This window comes from Oryza sativa, chromosome 5 (genome assembly GCF_034140825.1).
Source record: "Oryza sativa Japonica Group chromosome 5, ASM3414082v1".
NCBI lineage: Eukaryota > Viridiplantae > Streptophyta > Magnoliopsida > Poales > Poaceae > Oryza > Oryza sativa.
Genome location: NC_089039.1, coordinates 13,781,735 through 13,802,098, shown reverse-complemented (window position 1 = coordinate 13,802,098; position 20,364 = coordinate 13,781,735). Strand labels below are relative to the sequence as shown.

Sequence of the window (20,364 nt, the reverse complement as noted above, 5' to 3'; positions counted from 1 at the left end):
ATAATGTGGGACCCACCAAATAGCTGTCATAAATGGGGGTAGACGGCTGCTTCAAATTCAAAAGGTGGGGGTAAAAATGCAAACCCTAAAAAATGGGGGCAAAACAACAATTGGCTTTCAAAGTGGGGACATGGATGCAATTGCCCCATATATATTCCATGACTTGCTGGGAACAAATTTGCAAAGTAGTATGTAATTATACCTGCGATGTAACTTACTAAAACACACATCTAACCCCGAGCAATTGATTTTCATGGTATTTAGCAATAATTGAACTAGCTCGTGTGATCATCTAATGGCTGGACGAGGGAGTGGGCTGGCTGCAAACAAAACCAGGAAGAAGTTAAAAGGTTGTTGTAACTTGGAATACAATTGCGGTTGTTGTGTTATTATTTTCTATCCCTATGCTATCCTTTGGTAACTCAACCATTACTATTTTCTATCCCTAAGTTACTTTATCATATTCTCGTGTTACTATTTTCTATTCCTAAGTTACCTTTTATCCTATTCTCGTGTTACTATTTTCTATTCCTAAGTTATCTTTTATCCTATTTTCGTGTTACTATTTTCTATTCCTAAGTTACCTTTTTGGCAACTCAACCGTTGATAAGTGATACCAGGCACTGTAAAGTCCTCATTGGTTAGATAGTGGCATAATTTTGCCCTATGATTTACAGTAAACATATAGTGTTGCCGCGTGTGTTTATGTGCAATCGCTTTTCATAGGTAGCCTCTAATTTACCTTTTTTCTGATGTGGCATGCCACCTCATACCGCCAGCGTGGATTTGCTGTGTAAAAGTTTTCGTTTTACCACTGATTGCCCCCACAAATCCGGGAAAGGGAGAGAGAGGGGATCGACTGCTGCCTCATCGCCATCAACTCGCCCCTATGCTCGCTGTCGCTGCCGTCGCAGAAGGTGGAGAGAGGAGAGAGCGGCGAGGTCCGGCGCTGTGATCTTCTTGCCCGAGACGCCCTCGCCAGAGTCGTGGTTCTTGGTCTGGATGTTGAAGTGATATGGAGGTGTCAGGTGTGTTTTTTAGCATGGATGCGTGCTCTTTGATGGCCTCCAGGCATTTGATCAGATCCATCGATGTCGTCAATGTCCTGTGAGACTAAAGCGGCCATCGTCAGAGAGAAAACAAAAACTTCTTCCTTTTTTTTTCTTTCTTTTTTTTTTGCATATATAGCGCCATATATGACTGCCGTGCAGCGCCGGAGTCGACTAGCCCCGGCGCATCGGCCGGACAATGCATCACCGAATGAGACGGATGCCACGAAAAGGCTGCTCCGTGCGGCGGTGGCCGAGCACTTCCTCGATGCGGCCAAGCTGAACCCCAACGACGGCGTCCTCTTCCGCTTCCTAGGCCACTATTACGCGTCGGCGGTGCGCAGTGAGCGGCTACGAACGGATCCCCAGGCACCCGACCTCACCGCGCTCTCCTCCCTCCACCTGCTGCGACGGCGGCGAGCACAGGAGCGAATCGACGACGATGAGACGGCAGTTGAACCTCTCTCTCTTGCTCCTTTTCCCATTTCCCCGATTTGTAGGGCCCATCAGGGGTAAAACGGAAAATTTACACAGCAAAACCACGCTGGCAGTATGAGGTGGCATGCCACATCAGCAAAAGTAGCAAATTATTAAAAACGTCTCTCCGATGACAATTGTGTAAGAACAACCATAAGGATAGCATTTGAAGAGTTGCCATTCGTAAAAGTGGCAAATAGTTTAAATTTCCCGGTCCTTGCAAGCGGACAATGGGCCTTCAAATTTCATCGGTAACCAACCAAACGGTGAGAATGTATCCCAGGTAGAACCGGAAGAACAAATAGAAACGTCAAACACATTTAAATTTGTCCTGAAGTTTTGGTTAATCCAACCAGGAATAAGATATTCTGGGTAGGTTAAGCTGTTAAATTATAATTTTCATTCGCATGACTCGGTAAAATCTACTCATGCTACCCTACCGGCTGATACCGGAGGCAGGCACACCCAACTGAAACCTGAAAATGCAAGGTAAAGAACACAACACTGCAGAAGTAGACATGCAAAATTATCCAGCAGTTATGATACATCAGTCACAAAACGCCCGACCGTCATTGTGTAGTGTGTACACTGTTTACACCATTGCATTACTGAAGTATCAAATTAAACCACCATCATTTCAGTCATCTTGGCCAACAGTTGTGCATATTACTGCTAGCAACAAGCCATATTGGCCAGAACACTCGGTATAACGTGGAGTTTGAATAACTATACCAGTCACTCGTTACGATCTGTCCTGCGGTACCCACCAAGAAAAAGCATATCTTTGTGAAATGATTGAGCTTTGGTTGTGAAATCTAATATTCTTCAGCGGCACTGGCAGCACTCAAATCAACACTGAGATCAACAGCCTGCAATAGTGCAATGAGAAAAGAATTAGGAAAAGGGTAGAATACATAATTGTAAAACAAACAATAGCCAACAGAATGGATTTGGATTTAGAATTTAAGGTGACACAAAAGTCAAGCTATTACAACATATGTGGTACTCTAGTCCTCTCTATAGCCTCCCGGCTAATTTTCATCCTTTCCAAAAAAAGGTGTTTCAAACAAAATATAGAAGCATTACATGTATTAAAGATTAAAGAAAATGAAAGGCGGAAGCACATCTACCTTTCCGGTGATCAATGTATACATGTTAAGAACATCTGTCACCGTTGTCTCAAAATGTGTGGTGGCATCATAGCTCTGCAGGGAGTGTGGACCAGAAATATGTTACAGTCTAGACAATCAAACTTAATGCTCATTTCAAAAATCAGATATTGCAAAACTTACAGTTGAGACAAAACAATTATCAAGAGATGGTTCATTCACAGGTTCGTATCTATCATAGATATCAAAAAATAGCTCATCTACTTGACCAAGTAGATCAATTCCAGGCTTTAGCTCGGACTGTGGATTGTCAGTTTCCGCTTCTGTAGATACAAATGCAATAAACTTCCCCTTTGGAGCGACATTGTGTGTGTATGAGCAACAGAAGACATACCTAACAGGAGAATACCAATAAAAATGTTACAAAATGGGAATAAATAAACTTTGTTAAAAGCAATGGGCAAGCAAATGTAATAATTCATAAGGTGAGCAGTATTTGTTTGTGATTGAGAAAGGCCTCACATGTCTGACTTGCGTCCAAGTTGTTTCTGTGGCAAAATAATCTGGACTGAGTGAGAGTCATTTGTGCTTGCAATTGGGTGGCTCATTATAGCAATTGCTCGTGCAACTTTCCCTATCTTCCTAACCTGTTAATAAATGTATACAGAACATCAAATGTGGTTGTAGTTAATAAAACTTCTCAACAAATGGAAGGGAAGAAGAAAAAATAGTAAATTTGCTGTGAATGTGTTAAGATGGAAGTACATCATCTAGGAATCCTAAATGAACATACTGAAAGAAAATTCATGTGGTAAATAAATTGAATACAGGAAAGAAAATTAACCTTGTTAGGTAAGTATGAAGGATCACAAACAACTTTCTTGCATTTTGCAGTTTCACCTTCTGAAGTAACGCCACAGACTTTCCCTTCCATATCAAATTCAACCTAAGATCATGTATGGCATGCCAAAAAGTTTTATTAGGTTGTCTGGTCATCCAGAGATGCAAGTAATGACAGGGTTGATGGTAATCACACCTTGCAGTCCGGCTTATTTAACATGTAAGTGCCACCATAAACAGCACTTAAACGAGCAAAACCCTGTGGAATAAGAAATATTTGAATAAGAAAGCGTTATATATGACCATCTTAAAAACATGCACATGCAGTATGACAGGTATTTACTTAACATTAAAATTTCACTAACCTGTGGCAGCTCACCCAGCCCATAGAGTGGATAAATATAAGGTGAGCCTCCTTGAAAACGTGCAAGGGACTCTGCATATAGCTACAAGTAGATAAAGCACTAAAATGTAATTGAACTTCATAAAGCATGAATATTCAGAGAACAGCAGGATATCCGTAGCAGAAGACTACGAACAATCTACAGGAGCTTTGATCAATACTTACTTTCATCCTTTTTACAGTATCAATTGCTGGTTCATTAAGGTAGCGATCATCTCTATGAAGAGCAAGTGCATGACCGATGAAATCCACGGTATCGTCACTTAAACCATATTTTCTGGAAAAGAAAGGGCAAATGGAAACAGAGTTATTTATATGCAGAAAAGGTAAAAGAAGCATAGATATATCCTTTTGCATCATGTGAAAGACTGAAGGTAAATTGATGATATATTCTGTGGCGGCAATTATTTGTACTACTTTTTTGTCAGAACACAACTACTAGAAGACGACAAGAATATCCATCAGGATGTAAGTCTTCTTACAAGTTACAATAGAAGCTAATCTATATTTAAGTGGGTCCACATTAGTCAAGACACAACAAATTAAAAATAACGCAAATTAAAATTTTGCAGTGAGAATCTCATTGATGTGACACACTAGATACCCAACCCATGCTCTGATGCCTCTGCTTTCATACTTTATTTTCCCTAAAAGGGATATCAAGGTTTCTACATTTCATGAGCAGCACAAAGTAGGCTTGTAATGCAGTACCACAGCATGCAGCATATAACATAAATGTGTTGCTTGGTTCAATAATGTAACTGCATCCGTATCTTAAGTACTCCCGTGTCAGATCGAAAAAATAAATTTAAGTACGCTGGTTTCTAATACCAAGGTAATTTTATCCAGAGAAATCTTTCAGTCATATCAACAGTTATCCTAAATTTAGCAATCATTAGTGACCAGTAAGTTTTAGGGTGTTGCTACGCATGTAAAGACTGCCATGTGCCACATATGGATTCCATGCAAAAGTCTGTCTATCGTACCCTTTCTAAAGTTCTACACAATGGACAGATGATACAATGGATGTTCTCTTTGCTATGAAGTGCACATTTTCTTTTTTTCATATTACGTGGTTTCATGTATGCGCCGGTGCCCGCACACTGTCATTATGTTTGACATTTCACGTATGCATTAGGGCATGTATAAGTCTACAACAATATATCCCATATAAATATAGTATATATGCCCCAAATCTATTGTTTCATTTAGAAAAGGAAGCCATGCACTACTGAGAAAGGGTTGAATACAGTGCAAGAAACACTAGTGTACTCACGCTATCAGTTCTCTAGTTGTCATTGTAGTAAGATCCAACCCTTGATGTGTTTTTGGATCAGCTTCATTGTAATCTTGGACGTAAATGAAGAAGTTCCTTGCTCTGCGCTTCTCAAAAAGACCCATCAAAGGGGACTTCAGAGCCTCCATGTCAGTAGCAGGTACCTTGTGAATCTGGTTGACAGCAAAAATAGAAAAGTGCATGTTACACTGCTAGCATAGGAATAAGATCAGAATATAGATCCAACAACCACTTAGATAAAAGTATAAAACACTAGAGGAAATGTGATGCTAATGAAAACAGAGGAAATGAGCTGAAGATGTTACCTTCCCTTTGCTGAAGACATAGCTTCCATCGACAGCTTTGAATGACAAATACTTTGTCACATCAGTGTGAATGAGGGTCCTAACCAGTGTCCCATTTGCCATCATAAACTGCCGAGATAAAAAAAAAGAGAGAACTTTAGATAATCATGCAACAACAATACACTACTCAAGGAACCATAGTGGTAGCGCTTGTAATAAACCATCCAACTAATTGACAATCAACAAAAATCAGGACAATCATTACTTTTCAGACCTTTTTTTCCATTTGAGTATTATACACATGAGATTACATAGTTTTCTAAACCAGTGAATAACCACATTTGTAACATAAAAGGATCTAAATGTTCTCATCAAGATGAACTTATGCACCATCACGGGATTTCTGTTTTTGAGGTTCCCCACCTATATGGTACCTCACTGCCACGTACGTTAGCTGCTAATACTAAATATAGAAGCAAGATAGATTATGATGGGGGAAAGTGACAGTTGCACCTTTGGGACCATATCTACATTGTAATCTTTGCTTGAGCCCAGATGAGCCGGGGGTTTGTCTTCCCCTCTAAACCTCTTCCACAGCTATTCCAAAAAGCGAAGTGGAAAACAATGTCAGTGAACAAGGACAAAAAATTAAAAGAAATAATGTACTCTGTAATAACATAAGCATTCCTTGACATGATATGACGACAAGATATAGACCCTGTACTGGTCAAATTAAGTTCATTGCAGTTTGCTTACCTGGTTAAGGTTGAGCGAGGTGGAATCTCCTCCATAGTAGTCATTCCTATCCATGTGCAAGACCTGCAAAAACATTGAAAAGTGCATCCGATCTGTTTAGTTAGATCTTGTTGTGAAATCCCCCAAAATCGCTATGCCGCTACTCTTTTAAATGGGATAAGGGAAGTCGTAAGCTCAGGCACGCACTGACGATCCCTCCCCCAAACGCAAAGCAACCACCACAACCATGGCGCCACCACCTACCCAGCCACGATGTACGGACAAATTACCATCCCGCTACGCTCGCATAGCTAAGTAAATCAGCGATCAAAATGGCAGCAGCTCATCCGAGTGCGGCAGCGTCAAGCCCAGATGAGATGAAGTGGGGGGCGATCTACGGATCGACGACGATGGGGAGCACCGATCCGAGCACGGGAGGCGGCGGATGGATTGGGTAGGAGAGAGGTACCTTGAGGCCGTCGACGGAGAGGAGGCCGCTGAGGATGCACTCCTTGAGGCCCGTCCCCAGCACGATCACGTCGTACTCCTCATCCATGGCGGCGAGCGGCGGCGGGGAAGGAGAAGTGGGGGGTTGACGAAAGGCAGCAGCAGCGTCGTCTGGGAGTCGAGAAGCGTGGATGGGATGGTGAGATGAGATGGAGGAAGAGGAAGAGGAAGATGCGTTGGCCGCCCAAAGACGATTCGAGAGAGAGGATCTGGGGAGGGGAGCGGAGGGGACGTCCCTTTGGCGTACAGGTCCTTAGGAACTGGAGTATTTGCGCACGATCACGTCATATGCACGCAGCAAATTTTCTGTTTGGTACTCGGGCATCTTCAGGCAGTTCCAAAAACTTTTTCAAAAAAACATCGAATCTTTGAACACATGTATGAAGCATTAAAAATATAGATAAATTAAAAAACTAATTGCACAGTTAGAGAAGAAATTGCGAGACGAATCTTTTGAGCCTAATTAGTCCATGATTAGCCATAAAGTGCTACAGTAACACATATGTGCTAATAACGGATTAATTAGGCTCAAAAGATTCGTCTCACGGTTTCCATGCAAGTCATGAAATTAGTTTTTTCATTCATGTAAAAAAAACTCCTTCCGACATCCGGTCAAACGTCCAATGTGACACCCAAAAATTTTCTTTTCGCGAACTAAACAGGCCATCAATGTTTAAGGTCGCTAAGCAATAAGATAGGACCCATAGCCTCATGTTTATTTATATAATCCCTCCCTTTTAAAATATTTGATACCGTTGACTTTTTAGCACATATTTGACCGTTGTCTTATTCAAAAACTTTTGTGAAATATGTAAAACTATATGTATACATATACGTATATTTAACGATGAATCAAATGATAGGAAAAGAATTAATAATTACTTAAATTTTTAGAATAAGACGAACGATCAAACATATTTAAAAAAAATTAACAGTATCAAGTATTTAGAAACAGAGGGAGTATAACACATACTACAGTGTATATGGCCTTTTCTTAATCTTAAGTTGGGACTCGCTCATAAAAAAAACTCTATTCAACATGAATGAAAGAGCACCATGACATACTACTGCTCATCATGCTATAGGAGTGAAAAAGGATGATGGATTTTTATAGAACAAGATTTATGTGGCAGATCAGGGGATTAGAAAGTATTATTCGGTGCAATGGCCAGTGACTTGTAGACCAAAAGACCAGGGTGGGCTTGGGATTCTTGATCCAGAGACAATGAATATGTCTCTCCTAGGAAAATGGCTATGGAAGTTGGAGAATGATGAGGGGTTTTGGCGAGAAAAGCTACATGAAAAAACAAACCTTATTTGCTCGATGAACTACTACTATATTTTCAGCATCAGCAGAGTAATGGCTTCAGTGGTGTCGCGTTGTAAAACTAAACCGAGAGGCTTCTCGGTTTAGATTTTATGAATTACTATCTCCAATCAACATAAGCAATTAGCAACAGCTACAGATGTCTGGCCGATTGCGTGGGAGTTGGGGCCAGCAGCGGATGACCTCGAACTGGAGGCGGGGGTGCTCGGGTGATCTGTGAAGCCATTTCAGTCAGCTGCACGGAAAATAGGGATATCGGCGGTCCAACTCAATGCATCGACAGCGCAAAATCAAAACCGAGAAGCCTCTCGGTTTAGTTTTACAGCGCGACACCACTGAAACCATTACTCTACTGAAAATAGTTCATCAAGCAAATAGGAACCACCTATGCTTCAAATAAAATTCTCTTAAACTACTCATCCGATCTACGATCCGATTACACAGCGATCGGTAGCTGTCTAGTCACATCCATAGTAATTGCTACTAGTTTGCTACTGATGTTTGCTGATACATGTCGTTGTTTGATGATCCGCATGATGATTACTTTGGCTGAAGGCCTGAAGCTGCTCCTTGCATCCTAATGCTGCTAAATGTTGTTGCTAATGTCAATGAGGGGAGGAAAAATAGATCTGTCGCGTGGAGGGGCGAGCAACATCGTCGCCGGCCGACCGGGATTCGGAATCACATCGGTCTGGGAGAGAAAAAAATATTTTTTTTTGTTGGTAGTTTTAAATGGGGAACTTTTAAATTTTAGGAAGTTAATTTTAGGCTATCACTAGGAGAGATCAATGTATTCAAACCTCAAATTCTGTTTAATAATCCCAAAATCTAAATTTTGGGGATGAAATTTTGAGTCTCTCGGTGATGCTCTTAGGCCCTGTTTAGTTCCCAAAATAAAATTTTTCACGCTGTCGAATGTTTGGATATATGCATGGAGTATTAAATGTAGGAAAAAAAACAATTACACAGATTGCATGTAAATTGTGAGATGAATCTTTTAAGCCTAATTGCACCATGATTTGATAATGTTGTGCTACAGTAAACATTTGCTAATGACAGATTAATTATGCTTAATAAATTCATCTCGCAGTTTCCTGGCGGAATCTGTAATTTGTTTTTGTTATTAACTACGTTTAGGATCTGTTTGGCACAGCTCTAGCTCCCAGCTCCAACTTACCTGCAACTAGTAGGAAATCGTCCATCTATGACGTTTTGCTCGTGACGTTGTATAATTTCGTCATTGAACAGAGCATATCTATGACGAAAATTCATGTTTCGTCACGGATCACTCATGCGCAGGGGTAGACATCGAAACTCCATGACGAAATTTAAAATAGCGTCAAAAAACAATAGATAATTTCGTCACAAATGTTGCGCACCATTCATGTAACTCACTTATGATGCTCCTTTATTAATAGAATTTATGCTGAAATATATTTCATCAGATGTAAGTCAATATCTATTCTCCTATTGGTCCCACCTTGTATATGTGGCACTATCCAGATTTTCCCTGGACCCCACATTGTATATGTGGCTATCTAGATTGACCCCACATTGTATATGTGGCTAACCAGGTTGTTACTGGACCCACATATAATTGAGGTACAGTGGGTCCCAACATTCGTTTTAGTTATTTGGCCCACGGATGCAGCCCAGGTGTGTTTTCGTTTTAGTTATTTGGCCCACGGATGCAGCCCAGGTGTGTTTTCGGGCCAGGAGATGGCAAATGCTGTCTACTTGCAGCCCATATGAAATACCTTTTTCTAAAAAAATATGCTGCAGCTAGGATCGAATACTTTTAGTTTTCCTTTCACAATTCTTGAACGCATGAATGATTGAATGTTTTATGCGGACGACCTAGGAGCTAGGACCTGCATCACCTGCTTGTGGGGTTCATCATAAAGTGTGGTTTATCTTTTTAATCTTTGGCTAAAACTTGTAGGTAGTCTTTCTCTCTCATACTAACTTCAAATTTGATTATTCTTTTTTCTAAATTTTTCTAAGTTCATGATCTATCAATTTATTGTGTTATTACAACTATTATTTTTGGCATACTTTCATGTGACTTTGTTTTATCAATTGAAGATTTAAATTTCAAAAAGTGGCAACTTCAAATGACATTTTGAAGCAGTAAACGATTTCAGCTGAAAAATTCATGAACACAAAAGTTGTAGAACTGATCGAGATCTACAAATTTTATTTTGGTCATTTATTCATTCGACAAAGTGATAGTAACGTTGTTCTCAAAATTTACATATCTCTCTTATAACTTATGAAACCATACGGGAGATATGTAAAATTTGTAAATAATGTTACTATCACTTTATCGGATGAATAAATGACCAAAATAAAAATTATAGATCTTGATGGATTATACAACTTTGTTGTTGATGACTTTTTCAGTTGAAGTCGTTCACTAATAAAAAATTCTATTTGAAGGTCTCAAACTTTGAATTTCAAATTTCAAATTGTTCAAATAGAGTCAGATGGAGAAATGACCAAAATAAAAATTTTGCATCTCTATGAGTTCTACAACTTTGATTTTGGTGACTTTTTCATTTTACATCATTTATTTACCCCAATTTTTTTTAAGTTGTCAAATTTTGAAAATTCAAAATTTGAATTGTTCAAATGAACTTATTTGTAAAAATACCAATACAATAGTTGTAGATATTGATGAGTTCTAAAATTTTGTTGTTTATGATTTTTGCATTTAAAACACACACAAATTGGCCTAAAATTAAATTTAAAGTTCTCATAAATTGAAATTAAAAAAATACCACATATATTAGTAGGCCTAAACCCAGAAATCGGCCCGTTACTGTACTCGGCCCATAAATTTCTGGCCATTGATTCTTGATCGAATGGCTGTCATTGCACCAATGAAGTATAAAATAGGGTTGCAAACCCTAACCCTCATCCACTCTCATTTCTTTCCCTCTGCATTCCCCACACCCGCGGCGGCGGCGGCGGCGGCATCTCGCTTCCGCGGCCGGTAGCCCTGATCGGCGTCGGCACCTCTCTAGGCGTCGGCGGCAGGCTTCCCCACCCCGAAAGCAGCCGCGACGGTACTCCCGCACCACCTCCCGCCTTTCTGCTGCCTCGCATCGCCTCCCGCCGCCGCTACATCCTCCGTCCACTCGCTGCTTCATCTGATGTTGCCTCCCATAATCCACAGCAGCGCTCCATATGGTGGTGCAGCGCTTGATCCGGAGCAGCTCCGATGCTGGACACGATGGCCAGGAGCAACTCAGCCCATTTCGACATTTTCCCCAATTCTCCTCCCCATCTAACCCTAATCACCTAATACCCAAACCCTAGACACGGGAGCCGAGCAAGAGGAGGCGTACGGGTGCGGCGGCGGCGAGCCGCCGAGCCGGCGACTGCGGCGCTGGCGCGGCCGCACGACTCGTCGGCGCAGGGCTGCAGGGTCCCCCAGGAGCAGGTCCGCGGTTGGGCCGGAGAGCGTGGCTGCGTGGCGTTTGACGGCGACGGCCCGTACACGGGCGTGTCGGACGGGAGGGTGCTCAAGTGGATTCCCCTGGAGTGCCGATGGGTCGAGCACTCATCCGCCAGCCACAACAGTAAGCTTCAATCTCTATCTATCTGTCTTTGTTGAATGTTGGTTGATCCTGCGATTCATCCGGTAGCACTGTTCCCTCGATCTGCAAGTTCTGCATGCATTTACCTGCGTATGATGCTACTCAGATCTAAGTACAGAGTACAGTTGCAACTCCTCTCAGCAATGATAATTCTTGGCATGTGTACTTAAGTCTATTATTCCCCTGTCCTACAGAAAGGAAATCAATTTATGTAGCAGAGCTACCGTATCCACTTATTGGCAATGGCGTTCGGCACACTACCATTACATTGCATGATTCTTCTACACTACCATTGCATTGCATGATTCTTCTTCAATTCTTCCATGAGAATCCAGAGGCATTTATCCCATTTCCATATTGTTGGATTTTTGGGTCTAAAATATGAAGAGAAAAAATGGTCTTGCTCTTGAACAATTGTTCATGAATTTTAAATCCTCAATTCATGAGTCCCCCTGCCTCAAACATTGCACAATTTTCAATCCTCTATATATTTCACATATTGCCACTCTTATATGTTGAACAATTGTCAAATACTAGTTGAGTACTTTCTATTTGTTGAACAATTGGCAGTTAGTAGTTAAATCAGTTATATAAATATATGAAATTATACCCAATTATGTTATACAATTCAGAGGGCATTATGGCAATTTTCAAGTTAAAGCACTAGGGGATTTCCATTTGCACGTGTGAGCACTAGGGTAGATTACTATGCACTTAGTACTGTATCCTGTAACTATGCTAGTCTGTAATCTATGAGTGCCATTGAATGGTTAGTTTGCAGTCTGCTGCTTGAAAAAAAAAGGGTATATGGTACTACTAAATTAATTCCATTGTCTGATGATGTCACTAGCCGTTTGCCTGTCATAAAAAAACAGCATCACTACAGTAGCTAGGATGCTGAAACAGCTCTATCATTTGGGATTATCCTACACCAAAAGTGAAATAATACTATACTCTAACAATCTAGCATCACTCTAGCAGGAGTGAATAGAAATCAATACTCCTAGATGACCCATGATTTCAGGCCTTGCTTGCATTATTAAAAATTGAGATTTAGTTTTCCATTGAGATTAAAATGTATATTGTAGAATTGGTACTCATCTGTTATAATACCTTTTGATTTAGTATTTACTCTGTTTACCAAAATAACGACAAATTTTCGTCTTCTGATGCCACTGGTGCAGCGCGCTGTGTGTTCCACTCTAGTGTTATAGTACTTAGTGATGTTGCTGCTACATTGTTCCACTGGTGATATAAATTTTGGAACCGTTGTATGCATGTACTTTGTAGAAATGAAGCATGTTTAAATGGTGTCCATAACTTTACACCACACTTTACGGTCATGCTATATGCCTATAGTCTGTAGAAATGAAGCATGTATAGGAAGTTACTCGTATCATAACTTTAGTGTCTAAATTTTAGTGCTAAACTCCTATGCATTCTAGTTCGGTTGCTTGTTTGCTTGGCCAATGAAATGAGGTGGGTTGGGGATGGGGACATTGAGATATGTTAGTGCAATATATTATGGGGACATCAGATTGGTGTTGCAAAGTAGCCCTATCATTAAAAAACTAATGTCGTATCTATAGATTGTTTCTTGTTGTTTATCTAGCGCATAAAAAAAATAATCTAACATATGGTTATGTACTATCAGGTTGCTAGGCTCCTCCCCATCACCCTCGGGCAGGTCAGAAAAACAATTGATCCTGAATTATTATTCAGCTGAATCTGATTTGGAGAATCAGAAATTTGGTGTTGGTATAATCTGAAACTTGGTTTCGTTTGATTATCAGGTGTTTCAGAGGATCGATGTTGTTAGCAAGGACTTCGGCAACATCGTCGATGTCGAGCTCGGCGGGCCATGGCTGCTGCTGCCAGTGGAGGTGATGGCAACACTGGCTCACAAGTTTGGGATCATCGGTGAAGTTGGTTTCTGTGTTCAATGTTAATGTTGATGTTGGGGCTATTTGTAATGAAGTTGGTATCTGTGTTCAATGTTTATGTTGGTCCTATTTGTAATGTGTGCAAAGTTCTAATTGTTGCTCCAAATGGGCCAATGCTAAAAATTTTCTAGAACTAATAGTGGACTGGGCCACAACTAGATGTAAAATGTGTGGCCAAATGGGTTGGGCCAGAACAAATGAGTGGACCTGAATCCTTAATGTGTTTGACACGTGTCATCAAAACATATTAACACGTGGCTGTATCAGGTAAGGACACCTGTCATAAAGACACGTGGCGCCTCAAAATGAGAACATGTGGCGTTGCCACATTTGGCCACGTGGCGTTGCACGCTAACGCCACGTGGACATATGAAATGCCAACACGTGGGGTTAAATACGACTGCCATGTGGCTCTAGCATACTGGCGTACACGTCATCCGCCATGTGGAGTACACGTCATCTGCCACGTTACATCCAACGTGGATTCCACGTCTGGCAGCCACGTGGCTTGGACAAATGTGGAGTACACGTCATCTGCCACGTCACATCCAACGTGGATTCCACGTATGGCAGCCACGTGGCATGGATGATGCTTGTCACTAGCCAGCTGGATAGCAATTCTGTGACGAGCACCTTCGTCATGGATAGAAGAATTTCTATGATGAAATCTACCATTTCGTCATAGAGAAACAAATGTGACGCGACTTCTACGACGAATCCTATTTCGTCATAAGTTCGTCATAGATGTTACTTTATGATGATTATCGCATCTTCCATGACAAAAGTAAATCATCATAGATGTGCCGATCTCTACTAGTTAATTAAGCTGGAGTTGAAGTTGTGCCAAACGGTCCAGATCCTATGTTTTCTGGAGTGGAGTTTGCAGAATTGCTCCTAAAAAATGAACTAAGGGGGTGGAGTTGGATTTTTGCTGCTCCACAACTCCACTCCACCCAAAAAGACCCACTGTCCTTTAATTATTTGATGTATTTACGCGAAACTGCCACCTCCTCACCTCCCTCCCGTAACCCTCCCACCTATCAACATCCATCGAGCCAGGCGGCGGCGGCGGGCGAACAGGCGGCGGCTCGGCGCACGCGGCTAGCAGGCCGACGGCGGCGCACGGCTGGCAGCTAGGGCTGCGACTGCGAGGAGCTAATCCCCTCATCGACCCTTTTTTTCATTTTTTTTTCCAAATTCAAATCTGGACCAAAGGAACAACAGCGTGATTTTGCATGTATGTTGTGGGTGATTCCTTTTTTATATGAACTATTTAGTTGTGAAAAATTATCATGTGTTTATACACTTTGAAGTGAGAACAAAATGGTAGACTATACAAATTTCAGATCTAAACCAAGAAAACACTATGTGCTTTCACTAATTATGTAAATTATTTTGTCTATTAATTTTTAATCTTGTAATTATGATGCAACCATTCTAAAGAAAAATAAATAAGAGTAAATTGCACTTATGGTACTTGCGTGGTGGGTGTAAATAAGAACAACAACTTGCAAATTGCTCATTTCGATACAACAACTTGCCAAGTCCGTGCGAACCTAGGCCAAAACAATCTCTGCAAGCAAAATTGATCTAATATGGTACATATTAATGAGTAATTTTTATTACGCATCAATTTTTGGATTGATAAAATGTGTAACTATTATTCACTTGATATTTTCAATGTTTAGATTGACAAAAGTGAAACAATTATCAATGTCCAACCATGGAAATAAACTTTTAAAATAAGTTTTCGGTGAAATAGTGTCTGAGAATGAGAAATAAAATGAATTTTCCAGAAGGCTCATGGACGAAATTTTCCTGGCCCGACATTATACGACTTATATACAGGACAATTTTTTTCCAAGACATGAAATAAATTCTTTTCTATGCATCAAAAATGTAATTTTACACATCTAATTTCTCTTTTTCTTTGGATTTTAAATAAGATATCCAAAACATGGTCATACATGTAAGCTATCATGCCACATCTGTTTGTGATGTTTTACAACAATTTGGTTTGCATTGACAATTTTGGCCCAATTCGCACGGACTAGTCAAGTTACTACACCGAGATGAGCAATTTGCAAGTTATTATACCTATTTGCACCCACCATACAAATTTTTGTACCACAAGCGCAATTTACTCAATAAACAATTATCAGTTATACATCACGAAAACAGAAAAAACCACAAGGATACTATTGTCAACCTCCCCCATATCCTCTCTTTTTGTAGTTCTGGAGCAGACCAAGCTTGCCAAACACTTTTCACATGACCTCCAGCTTCCACTGGAGTGGGAGTTTGGAGCTAGGAGTTGGAGTTTGGAGTCCTACTAAACGGGGTCTTAATACTTCAAATGTATCTCCATATATCCGATGTGACAATCAAACCTAAAAGTTTTCCCCAACTAATCAAGACCTTAGTCAAACATCACGAAAATAAGGCCATCAAGATTGGTAGCAACTGGAAGCATCTAAAAGTTCGTCGGACGATGTAGAAGGATTGATAATGGTGCTGCTTCACCTGGTGGCTTTCTTGCTACACCGTTCCATTTATATACTGTGTACAGATTTTATACATTAACCCTTGAATGTACCCTGGATCCAATGGACGGCCCGAACATGTTTTCACGCAGTAAAAATGATTTTTAGTATCCGAGTCATTTTAGCATTTTCCACATTCATATTAATGTTAATAAATCCACACACACACACACACACACACACACACACACACACACACACACACACACACACACACACACACACACACACACACACACACACACACACACACACACACACACACACACACACACACACACACACACACACACACACACACACACACACACACACACACATATATATATATATATATATATATAACGTCAATATGAATATAGAAAATTCTAGAATGAAACGGAAGAAGTAAAATCCCTCCCCTTTCCACAAGTTCTATCCGATAAAGCAAGGTTAGTTGAGCCGGAACATGGACTGATGGACATATCGCTGCTTGACAGCCATATCAAAAAACAGAGCACGTAGGGTTAGGGCTCTCACAGTAAAATCATTTAACATGAGAAAACGATAGACAGTCATTTACAACTGGTAACTACCTTACAACATTAAACTAAGCATCGAAACCAAGCAGAGTAGAGTGAAAAAGCAACACCTTACGCTAGCAATCCTGATAAATCCCAGCATCAGAAATCTGCCACCCGACATTCTTGTCCTATTCCCATGATATCTGATATGCGCTTTCACATCCACAATGTCTTGTAGCCAAGAAAATAATAATCCACATCCAGCACATCCACTGTCATATGTAGCCAAGAAATTAATGTTCATCCAAATTCAATTTTTCTGTCCATGGAATTCGATTGTGATACTTGGTAAACATTCCTTGAATAAATATCACCTCAATTCGTTATTAGCAGGGTCGCTCAGTATGTGGTGCAAAACCATTATTGGCACAGCATCCCTGCAACCAAGCAACACCTTCACAAATCTATTCTGGTGGGGCTCCTCCATCAGCAGGTGGTGCAAAAACATTTACCAATGCAAAGCATCTCTCATATCATGCAAAGATTCCAGCTATACAGTTGTACCAGGCAAGCATCAAATGCACATGGAATCTCCTCGTAATCTCTTGTTTGTAGGGCTCCTACACAGTATGTTATGCAGTATCACTCTTAAAACAGAGCACCTTTGAATTCATGCAAACTTCGAATTGCATCAGGCTTTCAGCTCCCTCTGCATCTGCATGGGCGTATAAGCAATGTACGAAATCACCACCTGGGGAAGTGAGGTACATGCATATATTCAAGGTTCATAATCACCACTTGGGGAAAGTGATAATGGTATTTACTTCACAAAAAGAACATTTCTGGCACCAAGCTGAATAGTAGCACAGCAATTGCACCGGCTACAATTACAAAGAACATATGGCCCATGTTTGGATGAACTTAATTCAGTGTGAAATCCAGTTCAGAATGTGATGAGCTATACTGCCTTGCAAGTTGCAACTCATTATGAAGAACCAAGCAGCTATGCATACAGTCAGCATTGAACCTCCCAGCAAAAACAGCAAAATTAAATGGCATCCCTCCCTGGTGATCAGCAACAGCAACCCATTGGACTCATGATAAAGCATTTTACTAGATATAAGGTGCTATCCAAGGGAATTTCATTCGTGCATCCTCATGGTGATACTCCATTGACTTAATCAATCAACTATACATTTGACATCTGCAGTTAACCGTCTTCCAATTCCCCCATGAAATAATCCTGCCAGAGATGCACTTCAAACTCAAACTCACATATATCTATGAATTTTCCTCATTTTATTTCGTTCAAGTAAGAGTGGGTGCAGTATTCTGGCAAAAGAAGTTATCAGTGCCTTGGTAAGCCTCATAATACCTGCCATTTCATAAAATTTGTGCAACAACAAAGTTGTGAGTTGTGACACGGCTCATTCAACTTGGTGATTCTCTCCGCTTGGCTTGGATCTGACGAACACATTCAGCAACCAACAAACTAAAATTTGGAGAGACCTTGCCTGTGGGTGATGGGTTAACTCCAAACTTCTTATAACCTTGTGTAATTAACTTCTGACATTTTTGAAAATGAGAATTGCAGAGGGAGGGAACTGAAGCTTTAAGGATGGGTCTGCCGCAAGTAATTTGAACTTGTGGGCCACTGAAACATTATGATGAATCTTGTTAGAACGCAAACTATGAAGCTCTGTTAATAATCAATAAAACAAATGTAAAGTAACAAAAAGTTAAATCTGAACTGAAGTTTTCCTCGGGACATACAAGCAGCAAATGTAATTCACAGAGAAATAGCACCAGATGTCTAACATCAAACAAGTTAAACAACCTATTCCAAAAACTTAGTCCAAATTCAACACTATTATTCAAATATAATAGGATAAAGAATGAAAGCGTAAACTTTAACAGGTATACCAAGTACAGGATGATAACCCAGATGAGTTTATACCAGGATGATATTAGATCATATGAAATAAATAAGAAATTTGTGTTAGATAAATTTAACCATATTGGAGGGATCCATATATTACATCTCCACTAAAAAGTTTGATATATCGATGGATCTACCTACAGCAAACCATAAACTTCCAACAGAAATTTTGCTTATTCACATTTTCATTATCACATAAGCATACAATTACATACTATTAAACTAGACTATAGAAGCAAGACATCTTCCGCATCCCTATTTTTCATGAGACCATTCTTAATGAAGGAGCTATTTTGTTTCTTTGGATCTACATGCCAGGTTTTATCTTACTCCCTATGTGGTTAAGGAAGATGCAACCCAAGATACACATCTATCCTATATATTATACCATATAGTTTAACCACCATATACAGATCAATTGTCACTAAGAATAACAATTGCAACTATTTCACGAACAGCACATTACTCCTCTCATCGTATTTCACAAACAACACATAGTCATCCTCACATATATATAATCACAAAATGAAGGCAATGAAACAAATTAGATCATCTATCCATATTGTAACTAAGTGATGAAATATCAAATTTGTTGCATCTTCAAGCATTGAGTGGTCAACAACAATGCGCTTTGAGTCACATGGTTGTTGTATACCCACAGTCCACACTCAAAGATTTTGTGCAGAAACATGTAATTAATGTCATAGATTTAAGAATTTAAGAAATCTGCACGACATAAGTCCATGTATCGCGGTCAGCGCAAACGGAGGCAATGCCAGATTTCTCCGGTACCAATATAGCCTAATACGAGACGAAGGCGTGCGTCTCTCAACCCTAGGTTATTATTAGATCCAGACAATGAGTTGCCCAAGATCCAAAAGGCTTTATCGCTGAATCGAGGAGAAGAGGAGGGGTTATCAGCGACTTGCCTCTTGCTGATATAGGCGCAGCCCTTGTAGAGCACTTGGTTGGGGTCGGAGAGGATGTGGGAGTGGCAGAACCTGGCCATCGCCATGGTCCGCACCTTGCAGCCGGCGAAGCCGCACTTCTTCCGCCTCGGCACCGTGGCGGACACCGGCCTGACCACCACCAGGTCCCCGCCGGGGCCGGGCGCGGCGGAGGTCGGCGGCGGCGGCGGCGGCTGCTCGGCCTCGAGCGGGCTCCGGCCGAGCTCCCAGACGTACTGCCGGTGCCGCGCCCGCAGCTCCTCCCCGAGCGTCCAGTAGAGGCGCCGGTAGACGTCGACGAGGCGCTTGGCGCGGCGCCTCCGCCGGCGCAGAACCTCCTCCCGGGTGAGCGCCTCGGCGGTGGCCTCCATCTCCGGCGAGGGGGGGTCGCGGGGGATGATAGGGTTTCGCGGCGGCGGCGCCGCCTCCCCTTCCGCCTCCGCCGCCGCCGCCGCCGCCGCGGCGAAGGGATCGATGGGGTTCGGGTGGGACGGAGGAGATGGCGGCCCGCGGGAGGAGGACATGGCGGCGCGGCGCGGCGGCGGGATTCGTACCGGCGGGCGCGGGATTTGGGGGAAGAGAGAGAGAGAGAGAGAGAGAGAGAGAGAGAGGAGGACTGGCTTGGTCGAGTGGTCAAACAATCTCAAACTTCTCAGGGAACGCGACGCGAGCGTTTCAAGTTCGCGTTCGCGTCCGAAGTGTTTGTTTCTTTATCAGCCGTTTATGCAACGGGATAACGTTACTAGTATCTTTCTTCTCATTCTTCTAGTCACTATGCTAGTGTACGGGAGAATCTCTGTCCCAATACATAATAACTTTTAAGTGAATGATGGAACATATCTTATCTAAAGATTGCTAT

General features: G+C 41.3%; 2 protein-coding genes across 3 annotated transcripts; both read right to left on the bottom strand.

Moving 5' to 3' along the window:
- Positions 1–2,031: 2,031 nt before the first annotated feature.
- Positions 2,032–6,912, bottom strand: LOC4338357 (guanosine nucleotide diphosphate dissociation inhibitor 1). Its single transcript, XM_015783702.3, has 13 exons — positions 6,664–6,912; positions 6,216–6,278; positions 5,973–6,056; positions 5,481–5,588; positions 5,155–5,327; positions 4,044–4,155; positions 3,841–3,921; positions 3,672–3,734; positions 3,480–3,581; positions 3,158–3,282; positions 2,819–3,029; positions 2,657–2,731; positions 2,032–2,395 (listed from the first exon to the last, which is right to left on the bottom strand). The coding sequence occupies exons 1-13, from the start codon at positions 6,748–6,750 to the stop codon at positions 2,342–2,344; spliced, it is 1,338 nt and encodes a 445-aa protein (XP_015639188.1). The 5' UTR covers positions 6,751–6,912; the 3' UTR covers positions 2,032–2,341.
- Positions 6,913–16,622: 9,710 nt separating this feature from the next.
- LOC4338355 (uncharacterized) lies at positions 16,623–20,128 on the bottom strand. 2 transcript variants are annotated; one of them, XR_001545976.3, is made up of 3 exons: positions 19,488–20,128; positions 17,995–18,273; positions 16,623–17,862 (listed from the first exon to the last, which is right to left on the bottom strand). XR_001545976.3 is itself a non-coding variant. In XM_015783704.3 (2 exons), exons 1-2 carry the CDS (start codon positions 20,027–20,029, stop codon positions 18,051–18,053), a joined length of 765 nt encoding a protein of 254 aa, XP_015639190.1. In that variant the 5' UTR covers positions 20,030–20,128; the 3' UTR covers positions 16,623–18,050. The 2 variants fall into 2 exon arrangements, 1 of the variants encoding a protein (XP_015639190.1); XM_015783704.3 differs by having other exon boundaries at positions 16,623–18,273.
- Positions 20,129–20,364: the final 236 nt, after the last annotated feature.

What these genes read in the sequence shown, in the direction of transcription:
- LOC4338357 (XM_015783702.3), bottom strand. Translation starts at nt 6,750, where the DNA reads ATGGATGAGGAGTACGACGTGATCGTGCTGGGGACGGGCCTCAAGGAG. An exon ending in ATGTAGATATGGTCCCAAAG is followed by an intron (nt 5,589 to 5,972) that starts GTGCAACTGTCA and finishes TTATCTCGGCAG; the next exon opens with TTTATGATGGCAAATGGGAC. An exon ending in ATACATTGATCACCGGAAAG is followed by an intron (nt 2,396 to 2,656) that starts GTAGATGTGCTT and finishes GCACTATTGCAG; the next exon opens with GCTGTTGATCTCAGTGTTGA.
- LOC4338355 (XM_015783704.3), bottom strand. Translation starts at nt 20,029, where the DNA reads ATGTCCTCCTCCCGCGGGCCGCCATCTCCTCCGTCCCACCCGAACCCC. An exon ending in TGCGCCTATATCAGCAAGAG is followed by an intron (nt 18,274 to 19,487) that starts GCAAGTCGCTGA and finishes ATAATGTTTCAG; the next exon opens with TGGCCCACAAGTTCAAATTA.